Genomic DNA, 13,791 nt, shown 5'->3' on the forward strand with positions numbered 1-13,791 from the left:
GGAGGATGATGAAAATTAAGAAAGAAAGAAATGACTGGCCCCACATGTCATATGTCTTGTCCAGTTATCTTACCTATGCCTCCATCAGGCGGCCTTCTCCTGGGGTTGTTTGGGTATGACGGGTAAAACTGGGAGCCAGATTTCAGGCCAGAGGGGGACATGGCATCTGGGCTGGGCATCGCTATGTCGCTAGGAAGAAATCCAGGCTAGGAGAATAGAGAAAGACGGTGAAACAAGGTTTTACTAATAATACTTACAGGGGCGTGCGATAGCACAGCACAACAGCTTCTCTTCTAGGAAATGAAGACAGTTCATTCAAAGTGTTTAACATGAAAAGAGAAGTGAGAAAACAGGGCTTCCTTTACATGACAAATTAAATGAAATAAGCCCTCACACACACGTAACATTGCGGGGAGATGCAAGGAATAAGCTTAATGTTAACATACCTGGCTTGCAAAGGGAGGGTATGGTGGCCTCTCATTTTTACCTGTAAGATAAAAGTGAAGATTGTTTAAACATTAAGGAGAGTGAAACCATGAGCTGTGTACATACATTAATAGGCAATGGTGTGTGCTAAAACAAATGAAAAGTAGGTTTTCTAAAGTACAAAAAGTCCAGGGATGCCCTCCCCTTTTTCAGTACGCTCAGCTGCATAAAGCCGCCTGCCAGACAAAACCCTAGGGAAGGTTTCTGCTTCAGTGCCCTAACATCCCCAACACTCAACGAATGAACACAGGCACACACATGCATGTGGACACACATTTTGCCACCCAGAAAACAAAGAATGCACAACAGTCGAATCGGCCATTATCAACATGATTATTTTAAAACTGCAGCTTGACTAGGCAACATGTCCTCCATCACTGAGAAGTAAATATATACACTCATTCCACTAAAGTGCTAAAAAATGGTTCAGTCACTTGTTAAAAATTATTTAGAAAGTAAAAAAAAAAAAAAAACACAACACATGCTGGAGAGTGTGGACTACTAGATGCAGATCACGCATATATTTTGGAAATGCCACAGAATATTGGGTTTTAGAAAATGGTATACAGGATTTTGCAAATGATACTAGGTATATGATATCTCTATGAGCTACATGATACTCTGTGTAATTTTGATTTTAGAAGAAAATGTACAAATAAGGGATAGGTATCTGGTCAAAATGTTGTTTAAAGCCAGTAACAAAAGCTAGTGAAAAGCTATCACCCTATAAGGAAAAAGATTAAAGTAGATCCCCCTACCCAGGAACGATAGATAGAGATAGTAAAGGAAATCTACTTAAGAGAAAATTGGACTTGAATTGTTTGTTTAAATACATGTTCATCTGTGGGTTTAAATGTATATAAACTTGAAATCATCAATAAAAACTGAAGTGGACAAAAAAAAAAAAAAAAAAAAAAACATACCTGCAACGCCCGAACTGATGAATGGAGAGGACAAGCCCTCATGCTCACTGTAGTGGGACCCTTCGCCATAGCCCTGTAGTAACAATGGTACACACAAAACAATATGAGTTACCTTAAATAAAGCAAAGAAAAATGTAAATAAAACAACATGCAGGCTCTAACATTGGACAAACAAACTAACACCCACAGACAGACTTAAATGATACACACCTATATGGCTTAGTGGTTACCCTCCCTCTGCTTTTCTGTCTAACTAACAGGATCCATGCCAAACAAATCTGCATCAGCTCAGGGGATTCAAACCGACTTTCTTAATTATCAACTTGTGGTAATCAAAGCCTGCTGCATCTATTTCACCCCCTGTTCCTTGTATTTACACAGAATTGTGCCAAGACAGTTACAGCGGATGTGAAGCTGCAATTACCAGTGGGCTTCCACAGCGGTTCTGGGCTACCAGAGAGCTTGCCAATGCAAGATCCAGAGCCAAGGTTATTAGGTAGAGAGTAAAACTACCACTTTAAATCAAACATGGCACACAGCATGAAAAAGTACTAAGCTGTTGTGGTGGTGGTGGTGGGGGTGGGGGGGTGTTCATCTATGGCAAAGCGATTAACTGAATGTGTGCGACAATATCATGGCATCTGGTGTTCAAGCTTAGATCTCCAAACTTAAAATCATGTGCGACTTAAGAGTGTGTGTTCAAATCTTACCCGTCCTTGGCTGAAAGAGGGGCTGTTCTGTTCTGCTGAGCCCCAAGACCCAGAGCCGCTGCGCTCATCTACTGCGGTAAGAAGACATATTGTTAAGACTGACAGGTAGGGAGACCAGCAGGTTAGTGTGAAGTAATGAAAGAATAAAAAAAAACAGGTTTGACAAATGCTGTGAATAATGCTAGCAATTAGGGCTGGGCGATATTATATTGATATCGTGATATGAGACTAGATATCGTCTTAGATGCTGCTCCGTGTATCCATTAGTGTTTTTTACGGTCACTGAATAGCAGAAAATTAACCATTCACATCCCTAATGTAATCCAAGAGGATAACATGTAACCTAAACCATATTTAACTTTCACTCAAAATTGACACATACACCTAAAAATAACACAAAACATAATGTGTAAAGCCAAAACATGAACCACAATGTTTTTAGGTAAAGAAAGAACTGATGTGTGGCACAAAGGAAAAACACAGCCAAAAGACTGGTGGAGCAGAAAACTCCAAAATACCCCCATCATCCCCTTCTCCCTGTCTTATGCACTAATGCTATCCAGGCTCTCTGGAGACACAAGCCTTAATTGCATGCTGATTTGCATAATTGTGCATATTAATGTGGTTTCCTTATGAATATTCATATTTCCTCTTTGATTTTTGCCTAATTAAAAAAATGTGTGTGAGAAAGCAAAAGAGAGAGCCAGTGGGAGAAAGGAGAAAGCAAGGGGACGAGAGGGAGAGAGAGAGGTAGGAACAAAAGGGAAGGCAGAGTGAGAGGGGTCTGGGCGAGATCAGCAGCCCGGCTGACGAGTGAGAATGAGTGATGAGACTAACAGAGCGGTGCAAGCACCTACACACGCTACGACAGCCGTGATCTATAGAGCTGATGCCAGTGGCATGGAGAATCAGGCAAACAGGGAAGAGAGGGGACCTCAAAAGATCTGCCTCGCTCACTGTCGGATCAGCCCTGCTGAAAAGCCACAGCACTAATAAGCACCGCACCACCGTCCAATGGCACAGGACACTGGTGGCGACGGGCTTGCGGCTAAATAAAGACTTTGTATGAAGATACTTCAGCCAAAGTTTGGTGCCAGGAGAAGCAATGCCACATTGAGATAGAAATCCACTTGAGTGGAGATGCATCAACAATCTACTGTCTACTTCCAGTCTTAGCAACAAATAAATGCATCTTAACTCAAACACCTTTCTTTGTCCCACTTCAAGATACTCTAGCTTCATCCAAACTGCTGGTAGACCACAAAGTATTTTCACACGTGCTTCACACAACTAACCCAAAAAATACACATCACTGTCAACAATAACCTGCACTGATTAGCCCTACCAAGCCAACAAGGAGAGTTGAGAGAGTAACTTCATAAACTTCAGTTATTTTCAACACACTACTCATTCGCCTATGAAGCCTCCTTTTGGCCAGTGGGGGAGCAGAGGATAGTGCGAAAGCACGGCTGTGCAGGAGAAGTCTGACAACATTGTTTCACACTTACTGGAGTAATTAACTCTGAGGCAATTAAAACAAGGTGGAGAGCTGCTGAGGTGACAGTGCGCTCAGCCAGCCTAGGAGAGCCCCACTATGCTAGAAGAGAGACCTTTCTATTATTGTTAACCTCTTGTCATGTGTAATATCGAACACAAATTGACTGTCACCACAGACAACCAAAATATTAAAATAATGCAAAATAATGTTTCCACCAAGCTTCACACGCAGTTAGAAAAAATAAATAAATAAATCAATTGGGGTCAAATGCTTCATATTTGAAATAATATTTATATCCTAAGTACGTTGCTCTTGTACGAGCAAGTAAGCAGGTTTTAAAAACTAAAGTCAGGATGTGTTTTGTACCATCAAAGTAGGTCAGTGATGTACTTCTACATTAGTTATTTTGGCCAGTAAAAATAGTTTTAGTACTTTGTTGTAAACCAACCCTTTGCCTGTGACCCAATAAAAATTGTTGTGAACACACTAAAAGCCTGCATTCTTAATTAAATCTAAAAAAGACAAACGCAGACCTGCCCAATCTCTCACACTATAGTTCTAAGTTACTGTAGATGCCTTCAATTGATTATCATGACAGAAAATAGTCAATGTGATGCTTACGTAGCAGTACTAACATTCTTGTATCATGGATAAATGGGGTATTTGTTACTGGTATTGTTGTTTGGTATTACATTAGTAATACAATACAATAAAACCTATCATTAATATAGATTACAAATATTAGTAGACGTGCGCAAATGTTTACAGTCATTTCCATATTTTTTTTATGCCAATTGGGAGATAAAAGGATGCTGTACAACAGACTTCTGAGTATGACATCCAAGATTATTTGAAGACAGCATTAAAGTACTTGAGCACTGTAGCTCATGCTAACTAAATAAACCGAATACCAAAATCTCTGCCATCTTCAGACAACCATCAATTAGCTACGCATAGCTCAAATGTGAAGTAAGTGATAAACATTTGAACAGTCAATTGGCATGATGATCAAACTGGGGGAGAAAAAAAAAAGATTGAAAATTCCCTGATTTATCTACTAATTTGACATGCACATAAGAAATGTAAAAGACATGGGGTTGGCATGAAAACAACAGGTTCTCTGGACATATATCACATCCATCCAGACTTTTGGCATGTCTAGTGTGAATGTACTTCCAGTGAAAGTAACATGGCAAGACAAATACTGACTCACAACCAGAACCCAGAAAAATATTTATTTTCTGCCACAAAGCCTTCTCGCGGCTGCAGGCTCTGAAAACATCTAATTTGAAGTTGAAGAAGGAAGCCACTCTCCCTTAAGATTTCCTTTTTCAACTGCAACCCACCAATACACCGTAAAATACATGACACATTACTGCATGCGTGTGCAGGTATACGACTGAGAGTGCAAAAGTCAAATATGCAGCGTTTACGCTAGCTACCAAGAGAAACCACATGTGTAAATTCACAATGTCGGTTGTTGTGATGTAAGGGAAGCGAGCCTGTCGCGTCCCGTGTGTGTGTGTGTGTGTGTGTGTGTGTGTGTGTGTGTGTGTGTGTGTGTGTAGGGGGTTGGAGACGTTGCCAGCAGCTGCAGAGGTGACAGAGGGGACGCCTGCCTGAAGGCTTGGCCAGCTCCCACCACACACCGTCACACTCTGCCTCCCATACTTCAAGCATCCCACACTTCTTGCCAATCCCCTTTCTTCTCCACTCTGCTCAACACACCCTTCCACACACACACACACACACACACACACACACACACACACACACACACACACACACACGCCACTAAGGAAGGGAGAAGGAGGCCTAATGCAATTAGCACCCCTCTGAGCAGTTTTGTGTTGATGAATAGAGGTGGTCTGGTGGGCCACTAGGCTGCTCGCTGCTGTTCCCGCGCTGCTGGTTGCCTGAATATACAAGCCTCCTTCGTGACATCATAGATGGACATTGTTCTTTAATGGTCATCATTTCTATAATAAATGGGTTTCCTGGCCCATAGCCATATCATATTTTGGGATAATAGGCAATCTTTTGGAGTTTCAAAAGATGGTCCCGTTGACAAGCACAGCCATTAAATCTTTTAAAAAAAAAAAAAAAAAAAAAAAAAACATGTACACCCATTTTAAGCCTGTTTTCTTCCTCATACATAAAGTCTATCTATGAGAAACTCTTGGACTGGAATTAGCAGATGTTAGCATTTTGACTCCCAAGTGCTATTTGATGGTACCTATAAGCAACAAGTAATAATAACTCTATTTATTCCAGCGCCATTTGCACTTTTGTATTGCTCTATTGTATTACTGTTTACAATCCTCATATAGCGGTTTGTTTTAATCATGTGCAAGAAACAAAAACCGGAGTCAAATTCCTTGTATGTGTTCGCTCTTACTTGTCATTAAAGCAGATTCTGATTCTACCTGCAGATCTCCCAAAGTTAAATGGGACAGCTTGAAGTATTGCATTAAAATAGGTGTCAATGACCAAGGGCCACACTTTAGGACATGAAGAGGGGGGGGAGGAATTAACTCCTCACTGCTTAGTAATTGCCTGCTGTAATAGAAACAAACAGAATCCTGCCTTCGACAGGCTGATCCCTCTATTCAACAAGCGCTCTCTTCCACTCTGGCCACTCACTGCATGCTGGGCCAGTTTAAGAGGCTGTGAGCAAGGGGTGAGGGACATTGTCTCGGACTCAAGCCATTTCCTGCAGATCGGTGGGGGTAAGAGCCCTGTGCTGTGTTGGGGGAGGAGTGTTTTAAACTTCAGGGTGGGGGAGTCGTTTCAAGTCCATAAGCCCCCTTTTTTGCCTTTGTTCCTCAGTGACCAAGTTCTCACTCTGGGGAACACTGAGAAGTGTGACTCGATTTCACACACCAGGTTGGAAGGGTGACAGAGGAATGAAAGTAACACGACTCACTAATAACATTCAGGAAGAGAAAATAGCTCACTTAAAGGCTTCAGGTGCTTGAGGGGGTTAACTGCAGCTACTTTGCACTTTAAAATAGTGAAACAAAGACTATCTTAAGAAATGTGGAAAAGATTATCAGACAGATGTTAAAATAAAAAGGTGTGCAGATATTAATAAATCTGCATAGTTTCAATCCTTCATAAGGGCTGTAGAGTAAATGGATATTTTTTTCCTATGAAGATAAGAATCAATGGCCACACCAGCCACACCAGGCATAGAGCAAACTGTAGCATGACGCTAAATGTAAATTTCTTCTGAAATTATTGACATTAGTTTGAAAATGTATTGAAGGATAGCCCCTTTTTAAAGATTATTTTTTGGGGCTTTTTCCGCCTTTAATTTTTTTGACAGGACAGCTAGGTGAGAGAGAGAGAGAGGGGGAAGACATGCAGGAAATCATCACAGGTCAGATTCGAACCCTGGACCTTTGCGTCGAGGCATAAACCTCAAATTATATGTGCGCCTGCTCTACCCACTGAGCCAACCCGGCCACAACTATCTCGTTTTCAAGGTCCACTATTCTAATCACAAATCGTTGAATAAACAAATACAAGCACAGCCAATTTCCAATTTTTTTTTTTTTTTTTAAAAAAAAAAAAAAAAAAAAAAAAAGTGTTCCAATGAAATCTGCTATCAGCAAAGTCTATGGGTTTCCCCGGCTGTTTAGACTTTTTCAAATGCAATTTTGTAAAGCTTTGAGCACCACAAATAAAAAGCACCTCCATTGCACCTACTGAGGCAGTGGTCTCAAAACTGGTGCCAATAAAACAAAAAATGTCTGCATGCTAGGTACCAAAGAGGTTACGTGAGTAAGTAATTTTTTGTGACTTTGGGTGAGATCATAGATGTAACATTAAATTAGTATATGGATGCCTTGCCAAAACAAAAACATGCAGCCACAGTAATGTCAGTTAATGTCACTTGGGAATACAAGTATATGTACAAAACAGTAGAAAATTGCAAACCAACATTCGCCAAGACATACAGTACAGTAATGCAGTGTTACTGCTTTAAAAGCTTACCTGATCCCCCAAACTGACTGCTGGCAAGTGTCATTGTTCTGTTCTTCCCATTGGCTACTGGAGGTGCGAACATCTACAAGACAAAAGAGGAAAGATACAGTATCTACCAAAACAAAGGATGGCACACTTCACACGTCCCATTTCCATTAATAAATGACATCACATACACAGGTCGTTCAGTTCTTGCATTTTAGTTTTGCATTAGTCTAAAGTGAGATATAAACTATTTAAAAAAGCTTGATTCCACTATTGATAAGACAACTTCTAGCATAACAGTAAAACACACTGATAAAAACTATCAAGTTATAAATAGTATTGCAAAATACCACATTTAAAAATTAACTAATTTCTAAATTGGATATCAAAAAATGAATAAAATTCCCCCCCCATAAAAGATATAAAGCATTTCGGTATGAAACCGAACAGACACATTTTCAAATAGAGTTGATCCTGCAATACCAACTTTAAACTTTCAAAACACTCTGATGAGGCCGTAGGTTTTGTCACCAAGCCACTGAGAGTTTTACCATGAGGTTATGGTGTGGCCTAAATATCAGCTATGTGGCATCTTTCAGTGATGTGGCCAAACTCTACTGTACAAACCAAACTTTTTTTCTAAGTAGGACACCAAAACACAATCTGCCACTACCACATATTATCTCTTACTTTCCTTTTCTTTTAGTTTTAACAGGGTAGGTCTACACGGTCCAACAACCGATTTGGACACCATCTTTGTTTGGTCACAGATATCTCAAACATGTTTAGTTTTTCTTTATTCAACGTCCAATCTAGCATGCATTTCCTTGACTAGCCAGCAAATATACAAACAGGATGAAATTTGTTTGTACAATTTTTGACAGTTTCTCACCCAATTATCAATGTCATCCTTAAACGGAACATCTGCTGATACAAATTGGCAGCTGATCAATCAGAGTTTTTCTAACACAAACCCAACTGTCTAATGAGAACCTCCCACAAACCCCCTTCACAACGACGAGTGTTTTTCTTTCACGGGGTAAGGTTTCCTTTAAATACCGATGGTCTGGCAGAGAATAGGACATTAGCAATGCAGCTGACTGAATCATGTCATTATAATGAAGCGCCACCAACAGAACTCATGCACACCAAGGCTTTTAAAAAAACTGTTCCCCAGTCTTACACTTGATAAAATGTCACCGACTCTTGGAATGATAGACAGAAACACTTCACTATTAATCAACTGTACTTTGTAAAAAGAAATATCAACTGTACTTTGTCAAACAAAATCTCATGGGACATCAAGTCTGCTGACAAATATTCATTAGGAGTCTGAGTTTGGAATTACCTGTTGTGCCCTGTATATAATAATTATCAAGAGTCGCCAATTTAGCCTTACCAGTTATTAGATTTGTTTAGGAGAAAAAAAAGTAACACAGCTCCATTGGGCCTGTGAGATGTTTATGTCAGTGTAAAGCTCAACAAAGGCTTCACAACAAAATGAAACACAGGTAAATAAAAGCTGAACAAAATACCTCTATCCACTTTGTAGATAATGTCTGGAGGATACCTCTGAAAGCATTTCTGTGAAAATGTCTTCCTAAAGACTAAAAATAAATAAAAGAAATGCAGAAGCTGTCTGCTCAACCCAATTCATATATAACAATATTTCCCCCCAGATTCTGTTAATAAGACAAACAGGGGTGAGATTATTTCCGCAGTTTCCTGCAGTCATTACTAACTCACTATTTACATTTTACAGTGGATACCAGCTCATTGTAGTATTGATCCACTTCCTTGTTGCAGTATCTCTGCATCACCTACATAATTGAAAGAACCTATATTTAAAACCTGAAATAATTTTCACCAGTCACCCTGAGGTACAGCAGTATTTTACTTGCCATGCTTTGATGTAATCAGCACTACCTTTGCATGCCAAGAATGAAGCATGGAAATATCTTGGGCTGACACAACCTATTGTTAAAAAGAAGGAAAAAAAAGAAAAGAAAATAAATATTTTAAATGTTCTGTTGCAGATTGAGAAAATAAGCATCCCACTGATTTTTCTTGCTTGCCCCGTTTCCCCACTTTTCTCATTCAGACCTCAAGCTCTCCTCTGCTCATACCCAGACCTGTATCGCACTCTATTTAGCTCTTTCTCCCAATGCCACCCACCTACCACCCAGAACCACCCAGACTGCTCTCCCACTCTCTTACCGCACTGAAATCCAGGAGGTCGTTGAGTTCCTTGTCAGTTCCCACTGCAGCCATTCTTTGCTGCTGTTCGTTCATACCCTTCAGTCTCTAATAAACCCTATGAGAGAAATTTGCAGATACAGGATTTTAATGGCACTAGCAAGCACAAAGAGAATTTACATTTAGCTCTTTAAAAAAACAGAGGGTGATGGTAATGAATGATTCAAACTACTCTATCTTTGCTGTATATCACAACCCTAGATATTATTGATATTGGTTAGTCTCCCATAAGATACCAATGCAGGGCTAAGTCAGCATTTTTCTAAAAAATAAAAAATAAAAAATAAAATAAAATTTGTGTTTGTGATTCAAAACTCCAATATAATACTAAAATATACATCCAGGTGAGAGGCAAAGATATTGTGCATCTGTGAAGTATGACAATCAATGATCTTCTATTGAGTCTAAGCTGGCCAAAACACACAGCTCAAATTACCATTTCACTCACTACGGAACGATGAGGGGAAAACAGACAACATTAGCCTCCTTAACACTATACTCTTCGGCTGGGTATACTTAAAAATGCTGGTTTCAGTCAGACACTGCCTTCCTCTCCAAGCAGTAGAAGAGAAACTGCCATGAAAAGATGAATACTCTGCCCTTAGTCAAATCACTACCAAGTAATGACTTAAAAATTGTCTTTCATTTTACGCAACCCTGGCAAATAACAAGGCCATATGTCGATCATTGCTACATAAAAGAGAATGTAATACATTTACAATTACAGACATAATTGGGACTATTGTTAGCCCAAGGAAATAGGGGTGAAAGGCAGAGCTAATGAATGTATGCAAACACGTCATTACCAAATTACCATATGTCAACTCAGAAAGAACCTTGTCAAATGACACAGTGAGCATGAATAGTGGATTTACCCTGTGTTTTGCATTCCAACGCAAGCCCGAGGCCGCTCTCTGATGCTGAGCGGCGGTTCTGCAAGCTTCACAGGGAACTAGTGGTAGGGGGAGCGAGTGGAAGAATAGAGGCACTTGAACACCAACAGGTGGTGTGCTTTTACAACCTTTTTGCAATACAACACTAACATAAATTGATGCAATCAACAACAAAAAAAGATGGATGTATTAGAGGAAATGCAAGTTGTAAAATGTAAACAAAAAATGAGCTAAGTATATTAAAATGTATGTCAAGAAATAAAAATATAAATTGTGAACCACTAGTAAGCCAAGTAACAAAAGTATTACATATCATAAATCATTTCTGCATGTATTAAAAAGTATCACAAGTCACTTCAGGGGAGACAAGCGGTGCAGTCCAAGTCTAGTAAACTCAAGCAAGCAGAACTAATTTAACCTTGAAACAAGGAACACACACACACACACACACACACACACACACACACACACACACACACACACACACACACACACACACACACACACACACACACACACACACACACACACACACACACACACACCTTTCATTGCTTTTCCAAACTTTTGATAAGATGGCTAATCAAGAACAAAATAGGTCTCGGTCTCTCACACACACACACACACTATATGTAAATATTATTTAACCACTGAGCTAAATTAAATAGAGCACACTGAGGGGCTTAATGTAACAAAATGGCATCTTCGGCTACTGCCGGATCAATATTTGAAGCAAGCAGATTAGGGGTCTTTGTCACCCCACACAAGGCAGAGAAGGCAGGTCATTCTCCACAAAATAGCCTGTACATCCACAAACCACAAACCACTGATCTTAACTATCCAAAAACTTTCATATAAATTCAGAACACGACATGAATACATGTGCCAGTTTTTTTTTTTTTTTTTTTTTTTACCATGGCTTTCAAACCTAATAATAATAATAATAATAATAATAATAATAATAAGCCAAATCAAGTTCCTTCTGTCTGTTTAACAAACATGTAATAAATGTTGTTGACAATTAAAAGATTTATAATTTGAAATAACATTTCCATCCGCATAGGTTGTACATGCTGTTAGCCCTATTAAATGGGGAAATAAAAGCAAAGTTAGTAACTGTAACGTGTGTTATGTCAATGCTATTACTTCGGGAACAACAAGGGCCGCCGTACCGAACAGAAAAGCATATTCAACTGTTGATTCAAATGCTGTCCGAAAGAAACGGATGTGAACGTCTTGTGCCAAAAACACATTATACATGATAGACACGTTGGGTCAAATAGTTTATAACAATGACAGTAAACATCCAGGGCACCACAGGATGTAGGCTGTACATTATTTGATAATCTCTGCTAGGCCACATCCAGGGCCAAGCTACTGCTGACAACTAACACATTCATCTTGAAGCATGTTGACATCACCATGAAGACTAACAAACCCATAATCTTCAGTTGTGGCTTCCTAAGGAAAACAAATTATGTGTAAAACAAGTGCAACGGTCGTGACCCTGGAGACCAAGAGCTCCAAACTTCATGCAACAAATAGTGAGCTCTCTTTCTTTCACATATTAGGGTTCAAGTCGTGCATTATGAGGGAGTTCAGTGGAGCAGACGGTGGGGGTGGGAGCAAGAGGAATTTCCTGCCAAATGTGCAATAAAATAAAGTCTAGCTGGTGGCCAGACACTTCCATAAAGGAATGTTTAAAGGGCTACCAAAAGGGGTTTTATGGAAAGTTTGCTTGCGCTCGTATGGAAAATACATGTAGGCCCACTACACAAAGTTTAGCTAAAATGCTCAGCAACATTACACTACGTTTAACATTTAATAGGTCCACATTCTGGCTACGGCTAGTGGTGGAGACACACGATGAAAACAAAATGAGGCTTGTTAGGCAGGACTAACACTTAACGTTAGTGGGGTCTTTTTGCAGAACAAAGGAGTAATTTCCTCCTCTCCGTGGTCGATGCGAGACCATCACACACTTGGCTCGCCACCTCAAACCAGACAAAAACTTACATCCCCCGCTTTAACCACACATTCCCAAAAACTTTTTGCAAATTGCAGGCGTCAAAATAGGTGTCAGTTAAACCCATATAATTCATGCAGCTTCCCCCGAAACATTAAGTGAAAGAAGGTGTTTTACCTCTCCTCTGCAAGTGTCTGATATCCAACAGTAAAAAGAAAAGCAGAGAATCGCGAGGGGAAAAACATAAAACTTCAAGAGAATTTCGACCTCAGTGCATGAAACGCATTGGAGCACCGTAGATGTCTTCCTTTTGTCCCGGTAAGCCTGCTTTTCACACTGCGCACACGTGTTTGCTTCAATGTTACAAGTCTGAGTGCAAACAAATCTATTATGGTAACTAATCTCGCGTCTTCCTTTTTTGTTGTTACAACTGAGATGATTTCATTCTTCTCGTAGACATCTTCACCACCTCCGTCCACATTGTCAGACGCAACAACGTATCCCTCCGCACAAAAGTGAGGGCCTCAATGCCAGCGGTGTCCGATTTCAAACGCCTTTGAGAGACGGGGTATTTTCGCAGAGTAAAAATACAGCTTTCACGTCTTCCGACGGCCAAAACGACGGAAATGTCTAATGCAGAAGCTTCGTTATGTGTACTGTATCTGCAATCCTTAAAAATGCAAGAGCGCTACGAGAAATAGGTCGTCCAGCGGAAGGCTATCGTAAGAAAGTTACCTGCGATTACACAGCAGCAGCTTGACGAGATGGCACGATAAATGTGAAAGAGCTCAGCAAATGGGGAAGCGTGTGCGCTTGATTGACAGCAACGGAAGCCATCGAACAGCTTCAAATCCAAGTTGAACCCGCCTTTTTCTTGACGCTCACTTTCCCTGTGTGCTCAGGGAAACTGGCTGAGGGGGGCTCAAACATGCCCGCTGACATCATTTTATTACTTTGGTTGGTGTGTCTTCTTTCCCTTTAAAAAAACAAACAAACCAACGCACGGCTTTAAAATATTTGGTTTTCATTACACTAACAACAGCAACTGTAAATTAAATAACAATTTCAATTGTTACTGTATTTT

The 13,791-nt window shown here is 40.0% G+C and overlaps 1 protein-coding gene across 12 annotated transcripts in view; it reads right to left on the reverse strand.

The window, feature by feature from the left end:
• Nucleotides 1-13,525, reverse strand: part of tcf3b (transcription factor 3b) — a 39,567-nt gene extending 26,042 nt beyond the window's left edge. For 4 of the 12 annotated variants that reach the window (XM_028586775.1, XM_028586774.1, XM_028586773.1 and 1 more), the window contains exons 1-8: nucleotides 12,885-13,473; nucleotides 9,810-9,906; nucleotides 9,519-9,566; nucleotides 7,617-7,689; nucleotides 2,120-2,190; nucleotides 1,410-1,482; nucleotides 447-487; nucleotides 74-206 (exon numbers count right to left, since the gene is read on the reverse strand). In XM_028586775.1, the coding sequence (XP_028442576.1) occupies nucleotides 74-206; nucleotides 447-487; nucleotides 1,410-1,482; nucleotides 2,120-2,190; nucleotides 7,617-7,689; nucleotides 9,519-9,566; nucleotides 9,810-9,884 (514 nt within the window). In that variant the 5' untranslated portion in view covers nucleotides 9,885-9,906; nucleotides 12,885-13,473. Of the gene's footprint in view, nucleotides 1-73; nucleotides 207-446; nucleotides 488-1,409; nucleotides 1,483-2,119; nucleotides 2,191-7,616; nucleotides 7,690-9,493; nucleotides 9,567-9,809; nucleotides 9,907-10,723; nucleotides 10,801-12,884 lie in introns of those variants that run through there. The other 8 variants (XM_028586779.1, XM_028586776.1, XM_028586769.1 and 5 more) reach the window with 7 other exon arrangements.
• Nucleotides 13,526-13,791: the final 266 nt, after the last annotated feature.

Source organism: Perca flavescens, chromosome 9 (assembly GCF_004354835.1).
Source record: "Perca flavescens isolate YP-PL-M2 chromosome 9, PFLA_1.0, whole genome shotgun sequence".
Lineage (NCBI taxonomy): Eukaryota > Metazoa > Chordata > Actinopteri > Perciformes > Percidae > Perca > Perca flavescens.